General features: G+C 41.7%; 1 protein-coding gene across 1 annotated transcript; it reads right to left on the bottom strand.

Moving 5' to 3' along the window:
- Positions 1–4,903: 4,903 nt before the first annotated feature.
- Positions 4,904–9,040, bottom strand: LOC140988069 (metacaspase-1). Its single transcript, XM_073456960.1, has 5 exons — positions 8,567–9,040; positions 7,373–7,703; positions 6,100–6,220; positions 5,788–6,006; positions 4,904–5,250 (listed from the first exon to the last, which is right to left on the bottom strand). The coding sequence occupies exons 1-5, from the start codon at positions 8,925–8,927 to the stop codon at positions 5,191–5,193; spliced, it is 1,092 nt and encodes a 363-aa protein (XP_073313061.1). The 5' UTR covers positions 8,928–9,040; the 3' UTR covers positions 4,904–5,190.
- Between the last annotated feature and the right edge of the window lie 71 nt (positions 9,041–9,111).

Below are 9,111 nucleotides of genomic sequence, written 5' to 3'. Positions count from 1 at the left end.
AGCTCACGTCATCATTGTTACGCCAAGTTTACAAGGGTTTTCACCCTAAGTCAGTTCAGGAGCCCAGAGCTCACCTCATCTTGGCCACGCCAAGTTTATAAGGGTTTTTCACCCGATCTCTACTCAAGAGCTCCATATATCATTTCGGCTCGGCAGGAACTTATTCACTCGGTTGCTTGTGACAAGTGTTGGGCCGAGCTCCCATGGCCGAGCCGACCCCTTACTCAGCGAGACCTCATATGATAATTACTGTTTTAAATGTTGGTCCGAGCTCCTACAATCGAGCCCCCACGTCGCGGCCGACCTCCCTAGGGATGACCTCCTCGGAGGAGTCGACCTGTTTTGGAATTATATTACCAAATTATTATTTAAGTGTTGGGCCGAGCTCAATTGGAGGAGCCGACCTTTGTTGGAATTATATTATCAAATTATTATGTTCAAGTGTTGGGCCGAGCTCAATTGGAGGAGCCAACCTTTGTTGAAATTATATTACCAAATTATTATGTTTAAGTGTTGGGCCGAGCTCAATTGGAGGAGCCGACCTTTATTGGAATTATATTACCAAATTATTATGTTAAGTGTTGGGTCGACCTGGCTCACTATGCCTTTTGCTGACCTCAGGCGGGACAAAATGATGAAGTAAAATTGTCCTTTAAAATTCAATACAAGCAAAAAGAATAAAAATACAAATGAGCTGGGGCGGGAGGCCAAACTAATTAAGCTTCGGGAGGGAGGTTATCCACAACCTTTTGGGCATCAATAAAATCAGCCGAGGCCCCCTCAGGAGGGTAATCGGCCTCCTTGAACTGAGCCACGGCGCCGTCAAAACCCACGTGTATAAAGCCGAGGGCCCTCTCAGCAACAGCAAGGGCAAACTCTTCTGACTTCAAGCAGACCTCCTTGAAAACCTCAGAGCCCCTTTCCAGGTCAGCTTGAGCAGCCCTGGCCACCTCCTGAGAAGACCTGGCCTCCTCTCGAGACGCCTCAAGCCGGACCTCAGCCAATCGCAGTTCATTTTTTAATTTCAGGGCCTCAGCTGCAAAACCTTGGCGCATGTCATCCTCCCTCCTCTTCGAGTTGGCCTTTTCTTTCTCAAAAGCCTCCATCAGGTCAGCTAGTTTCTTACCCAACTCAGCATTGCCAGCCTCGAAAGCCCTGGCATCCTTCGAGGACTGCTTCCGAAAATTGGTGGCCCTGAAAGCCACCTCAGCGTTCAGGAGGGCAGCCTGTACAGAAAATTCAGTTAGGATCAGGGGAGGTATCAGGAAATCACTTGAGGAACATTACCTCGGCGCTGGCAGTCATGGACCGGGAAATGAGCTCGGACCAGTTGAGATCCTGGAGGAAGCCAGCATCAGCCTCAGAGACAACGTCCCGCAGCACGGCCCCTGCCAGAGGAGTTGGCCCTGTCCCTATTATCCGGAGGTCATCCCGGGTTAGACCTGCAGCGGAGGACCCGTGAACGAGGGTCCGGCTTGAACTGACGCAAGGGCACAGCATCGGTGGGAGGAAGTCCTAACTCTCCACTACTGCCGGACTGACCTAAGGGACCAGGGGTGCTAGGAGCTCGGCGCTTTCGGGAGGATGCGCTCCCAGTGGCCTGCAGTGTCTCAGTGATCGCCACCACAGTGACCTCTTCAGCACTGACCTCGGTGGCCACAGCTTTGCCTTTGCTCGCGGCATCCGAGCTGGTCTTCTGCTGCCGCTTCTGGGCTGCAACTTTTTGTATCAACGCATTCATGACTCTGTTAGCTGAGGCAAGAAAAAGAGAGCCGTGTTAAAAAAGAAAAGAAGGGGCCTGAGCCGAGTTCCATACCCTCATGACCCTGGGAGGAGACTTTGGCTGAGTTGAGCCCATAGTAGCACAAGAGGTCCTCGGCTAGAAGGGTTGGGGTATGGAAACGCCGACCCCGGATAGCCCCGAAAAGCTCAAGGAAAGTAGCACTTTTGCGGAAGCCAGGAGGTGGACAGGGGAGCTCGGGGAGAGCAGCCCTCCATTGGGAGCAGATGTCCCACTGGTCCGAGGGTCGGACAAAAAAGAAATGATGTTTCCAAAATTTATTGGAGCTAGGGGACCCCTCGAAGAATTGACAGTTTGGCCGAGCTGAGAAGTAGAAGGGACCCTCTTCTGACCTCTTTGGGAGGTAAAAATGGGAGAAGGTCAGGGGATCCACTTCGTAACCCAGGGCCTTGAAAAGAACAACAAAATTACACAAAGTGCGGAAGGCATTTGGGGTAAACTGGCCGAGGTGAATTTGGTAAAATTGGCTGAGCTTCTGGAAGAAAGAGGGGATCGGGAATCGAAGTCCACCCTCTATCTGGTCTTGGTAAAAGGTATAGTAACCAGGAGGGGGATTATTAGCTCTCTTCTCAGAATAGGGAAAGATAAACTCGTAATCGGCTGGGGCGTGGGAGAGAGCTCGGAGCCGAACCTCGTCTGATACGTCCAACCACGAAGGGTGGAGCTCGTACCAAGGATCAGGTGCCCCAATTAGTTCCTCAGGATGAGTGAAACCGAGCTGGTTCAGGACTGCGCCGTCATCACCAGCTTCAAGGCGGGCGCTGATCCCCAAGTGCTCGGGGTGCTCACCTGACCCTGAGATTTCCGTTAGGGGATCATACTGATCCACCTCTTGGAAGACCTCTTCGGAGGTCGGCGAAGAAGAACGATATGAAGTCATGATTAGAAAACTTTCGGAAGATCGGGAGAATGAGTAGGAAATTGGAAGAAAGGGAATTCTGGGGGTCGGAGCCGAGGTGAAGAGATGGAAAATAAAAAAAAATGATTGAAGGGAGGGACTAGTATTTATAGAGGGACCAGGACAAGATCGGACCGTAGATTTCAGATGAGCTGGACGGCTAGGATCGTCTCGAGTTGCGTGAAAGTAACCGTTGGACTGACACATGATAGCGACGTTTCATATTTAGGACGGGAGCCAGCATACCCAAAAGCCTCAGGGTTAATCTCAGCTCTGCTTTTACTTGAAAGACTAGTCCAGCCAGTAGCAGGCTTCGTCTTTGAGCTCAGCACAGCTGCGGGATCAAAGCTCAACCGAGGGTTCTACCCATTAGAACAGAACGTGCCAGAACTCTACCGGATCAGCTCAGCTCCTTTAAAACTTGTTCACCTTAAGCACAGCATAGCTAAGAATTTCTAAGCTCGGGATAGCCCTAGGCCACCGCGAGTTCGGACAACAACGAGCTTCTAATCTACGACGTCAGCTCGACTTGAGGGGGGGACTCGTGATACCCCCGGGTCGGGGATGGCCCGGGCCTACTCTCGGTGGCCCAAACAGCTGAAGACCCAGTGACCAGGAACTCGTGCCAAGCTAGCTGCATGCCGGGACCTCATTCGGGAGGTCATCCAAGCCGACCTCCCAAATACCCATAATCGAGGCTTAAAAGATATGGCCGAGCTCCCATGTCGAGCTCCAAGGCCGACCTCCCAAGAGTTCCCGAGCCGACCTCCTTTGTAGTCCGATCGAACCGACTGGACATGATTGGCCCACCTCCCGAGCCGACCTCCCAGGAAATAAGGCGGCGTTTTCACGTCTCAGCAAGATAACCCACAAAAATATAAACGAAATCTAGAAGATATGACCAAATCTTTCACAGAATCTAACCAAATCTTGCAAGATTCTGAGGATCTAAATCTACCAAAATCAGGACTCTATTGTTCTCCTATAAATACGAGGTTTCGTTCATTATTTATTCATTCAGATATTCACATTCTCTTAGCACACACATTACTCTCTCAATTTTCTATTCTCTGACTTGAGCGTCGGAGAGGCTACGCCGGAACAACCTTCCGTCCCCCTTCTAACGTTCTTATTTGTGGTCCCGGATTTCGAGAGTCTGATCCGAGCTCCCAACTGAAGATCCGACCTCCCAGCCATCGTTCCAAGGTTCGATCCGAGCTCTCTAAGCAAATATCCGACCTCCCAGTTACCATCACTGATTTTAGCAACATCAGTAAATGTCCCCTGCGTCTCAATGTGGCAATGGAAGAATGAAAGATATACCCGTTTCCAATTCCAACGTATACTCGATTACTCAATTATTTATTGAATCAAAATAAGATAGTTTTAAACAGTGTTTTAATATAATAATACAATTTGTAATTAAAAATCAAACATAAAAAATTTAATTGTAACTATAATTATATTATAAAATTTATAAATAAATTTCTAGTTTTTGATTTTATTTTATTTTTGATGTTTTTAATTCTTATAACTATAAATAATTGATAAAAGATTTGATTTAATTCGTATTATATATAATTTAATAAAAAAAATATATTTAGATATTATTATAATAATATTAATTATAATTATTTTGTTAAATTTATAAATAGATATTAAACAAAAGATAATAAATAATTTATTTATTCTAAGAATATATTTTTATGTAAGATTTGAAATAAATATTTTGGAGAACTGTATTATTTTATTGTAGAATTTATGCAGATGGATTTAAAATTGAAATTTTGAATTCTATATTCGGTACCCACATTTTGTGTCATACATAATATATAACAAAATGAATTCGACACCAAACTTGTTTCGTATATCAAATTTATGAACTTTTTAATCAATTCTTCAATTCAATTTCCATTATTTTTTCAATAAATTTTAAAATAATAATAGTTTTATTAATTTCAATAGTGCACGTAACGAGTATTTGTGTTCTTTTACTCCGAATGTCACAGTCAGTGCCTTGCAACACCAAACCAAAATGCATCTTGTACCCTCCATTCTGGGCAACGAAGGGTCATAATTCAACAGCAACAGATTAAATACCATGTACCAAACATAAGACATATAAAATCCATCCCAAACTCCAAAAAACTATCTAATTCTAAGGATAAAAACTTGTATCCAACTCAAATTTGAAGAATTCAAAATGAAAATTATAAAGATCAAATGAGCAATACATCACTAATGGCGCAGCAAACCAAATGAGTACGCAGTACATCACTAATAACGTTACACAATACCTTTTCTCCACAAACACATACGCACAATCAACAAAGGATGTCCCTTGCATCCTACTACATAAATAAAAAACAGAAAATCAACGAAAGAGGAAAAAAGTTCTAAAAATGTATCTTGAAAATGTACAACGTAGAAGTATAAATCACAAACAAGCCGATATACGGATATTGCCAGGCGTCCAAATAAAACCGGAATATCATAATGAAAATGGCTTAGCATACACGTCGAAGGGTTCATATGCAGTTAACTGTGGCTCCTGTTGACAAGAAAAAAATTAAGATCATCAACGGTAGCTATGACACCAAGAAAACATTCAAAAAGATGCGTAGAATTGGAAGAGCTTCTAGCTTCTAAAAACATTAATAACAATGCTTCTTGATCAAAGGATCACATTTGTTGAAGAAAACATCCATAGAATGCTCTATGTAGGAACTAGGAATATAGCATCGTAACAAAGTTTGGTCCCAACTCGTGGTTTTGAACTTTAGAGTTCTTTCATGTTTATGTATCACTGCAGCGTGGACATATACAAAATTTTATATAAATATAATTGCTGAAGTTTAAAGAAATAAAAATATGTTGTATCGAGAAGTCTAACATAACATTTAATAGCTAGGACTCTATTAATCTATTCTCTATTTCCATAGAATTTCACATTACACTTTTAATTTTTATAAATGTGAAAATATATTGGGATGAATGAATAAACTAGAAATTTTTTCTAAAAAGTAACTAATCACATAACATCATCAAAATTTGATTCCAATACATATGTTTTGGTTTATGATAATACCTGTCTGAGGCCGCCAGAACTAACACTACCTCCTGTGAGAAGCATAGTAAGAAGCGATGTGACAGCACCATCACCAAGACTGCCACCTGAACTGCCAGCATCTCGGATAGCTGCACGCATGGCAGTTAATATGGTCCCATACGTGGTTCCATGCCCGCGCTCGATGGCTTGAATAAAACAGAAGGTCATGGCACCTGTTGAAGTGATTTTTGATAGAGCCTAATCGAAAGATAGAAGGAAAATAATACCTTAACATGTTTCTTGTTTTCATAACATGATATTTTAATGTTCCTATCAACATTCTTAACTTACAGAGGTATCAGCTGAGGTTTGATCATCATCACAACCACTAAAAGAAATTACCTCACCACCATTTGTTCCTTTCCACACACCTGATCGAGGACGATGGTCCTCCCACTCATATTGTCCACTCCTGTTTTGATATAAGTAGCAAACCATAATATTTAATACAGCAAAAAGAAAACCATTCTTTTGGCACAAGTACCAAGAAAGGAATACTAATGACAGACATACCCACACGACAATTTAGTACTACTTCTGAAGGATACGAGAGTCATCATTATTTTGAGTCTACATGATTAAATGCCACCATGAAAGGAATCGAAAAGTTTCAAGAACCCTTATTCTATAAATCTATGGAAACACCAGCCTCCAAACATCTTTCTTAAAGTTTAGAAGCTTAACACCATTGCTTGACATTTTGATCAAACAGCAGATAACTTCCATTTTATGTCATGGTAACGACCCTTCAAGGAATGATTCATAAATAATAATGAGATGGTCACTGTAACACTGATCATAGAACCTCATCACCTTAAGTGGTGAAGGCATTGATATTTTCTTCCAACATGCTTTTTCTTGGATGACTAACTTGTGAAAGTGAGGAACAGACTGGTCATTACCAAGGTTCAGTTTTATACAGAAAACAGCTACCGAATAACTGAATGGATTACTATATGGTGCAGCTCAATTGACATGAGTAACTAATGGATACCAAACAAGATCAACGAGAACATAACATTACCCTACCATGTAAGTGACTGAAGAAACAACCTAATTCAATTTTCGATTAGCCAACTGATTCCATTGATCCCATTTATATAAAACACCGAAAACATTCCAGGTCTAGGAACTAAGTGCCCACAGTTTGTTTTCCCACTTTAGTGGTTCCTGTGTCAGTAGCCTAATCTAGAGAAATAATGGGCTTGGCCACATAATAGATTGAGAATTAAAACCCATTACCCCATGCAGTATTATATCTAAAGCTAAACATGAGGATGATTAGTTGCTGTCTGTAGAGAGGGAAATGAGGGTAAAACAAACATAGATAACATTGAAAGAGACTTGAATTTGTTGGAAACTTAAGCACCACACTTGTCTAACATATTTGGCAGATGACAATCAGTATCATGTTATATCTTACTTTGGCACCATTTATTCTTAAAATTTTATGAGATACCAGTCGTGATTCCAAAAACTACACCACCTACTTCTAATCAGACATGATTAAAACACAGGATTATGTCACTCTTGAAAATATAAATAAAAGGTGTTTTAAGCCTACCTATTCATCCGGCATAGAAACGGTAAATCAAGAACTGTTCCGCTATGACACGCATCTATTATTGCATGAAGCTTAACACCGTGAGGTAGAGGTCTCACAATAGATGCATTAATCTCATCATCTACAATCATGCCCTGTGTTTCAAAGTCAAGAGGACACAAGGTTTCATCATATCCATCAACTTCATCTCCATTGTAGTTCCTTTGCCTTGAACCATGGCCAGAATAATGAAACACCAAGGAATCTCCTGGTTGACATCCTTGTAAAAGCCAATACAATGCCATTCGCATATTTTGCTTTGTTGGAATTCTATAGGGATCTCTTTCTTCTTCTGCATTTGGATTGATTATGAAAGACATGAGAGACCTTTTATTCAGAATACGCCATGATAGTCAACTTCCCTTAATTCCATGACAATTAATGACTAAAAACCATTTAAATAGAAAACATGGTGGTAGCAACCAAAGCAAAGAAAAAGTATTCACTTCATAGTAATTGTGCCCACAAAGACGGTAAATTAAAACCAATTACACCTACAGCCACAAGAAAAATAATAAAAATCCCCCCTCAGAAGGGGCAGCTAAAAGGGTACGACAGAGCTTGATAATGCTGTTTTCCTGAAGCTATCAAAGTATAATATCTTCCCACCTACATTCCTCTTAAGTAATTCAACTATATAGAGGGAAAGAAACAGTTCAAATGAGGTTCCTCGATACCAAAAATAAAGAATGACATTTCAGTATAGACAAGACCACAGAGTGTCAATTAAGCATTATCAGAGTACCCCAGTAGTCTATCAATGGAAGAATTCCAACAGTGTAGCTCAAAAACCTTCTGCACACTGCAAAAATTACACTATGAATCAAAATAATTGATAAATTGTAACAAAACGATTAACTGTTTAACATTTCTAGGCCCCATATCGAAATGCATAACTGACTACCAGGAATTTTTAACCTTCACTATGTTTGCATCAAAAATTCCACCTGCACTCTTAAATACCCTGAGCACAAAACACCCGATTCCAGGGAAAACAAAGAAGATATTGCCACTTCAAGTTTTACCAAAGCACTAGCCATCTTTGTGTCAACTCCCAAATTTCTCGAGAAAAGGAAAACACAGATAGCCACATACATACAAAAGGAACGAAAATTGCAAAAAGACGGGAATTCTTTTCAATCTTTCTCGATTTACCAGTGAGCATGAGAATCGAAGATTCTGGAAACTTGAACTTATTGATCAAGAGATATTTCATGCACTTAGCATCATTTAAGCATCCCTTCAGCTCGTGGCGGGAGAACCTGTACGATATGCCGACGATGACAGCTTTTTTACGGCCGTGAGGATTCGGGGGAGGGTTCGGAGGCGCGTGGTTGTAAGGAGAGGGAGGAGGCGGTGGCCCTTGAGTCATAGGCGCGTGATGTTGTGGTGGTGGAGCGTTCCGAGGGTCGCCTATCTGCGTAACAGCTTGACAAATGGCACATCGGATGGATCGGGCACCAGGCGGCAGCTGCAACGGTGTACGACAGTGGGAGCAATTCACTAACATGAACATAGCGGCGGCGGTAGGAGGGGCTCTAATGATCGCCGGTTTGGAGAGGAAGAATTGTCAACATATACGACGTAGAGAGGTTTAGGTAGATTTTGTATCGCTTTCGTAATAATGATTTGGAGCTACATAGAAATGAATATATCATTTTTTATTATTATTTTTTTGAAATAAACAGTGGGCTTATCAG

This window comes from Primulina huaijiensis, chromosome 11 (genome assembly GCF_012295235.1).
Source record: "Primulina huaijiensis isolate GDHJ02 chromosome 11, ASM1229523v2, whole genome shotgun sequence".
In the NCBI taxonomy this organism is placed as follows: domain Eukaryota; kingdom Viridiplantae; phylum Streptophyta; class Magnoliopsida; order Lamiales; family Gesneriaceae; genus Primulina; species Primulina huaijiensis.
The sequence above is the reverse complement of the archived record's forward strand: the minus strand, read 5'-3'. Positions and strand labels throughout refer to the sequence as shown.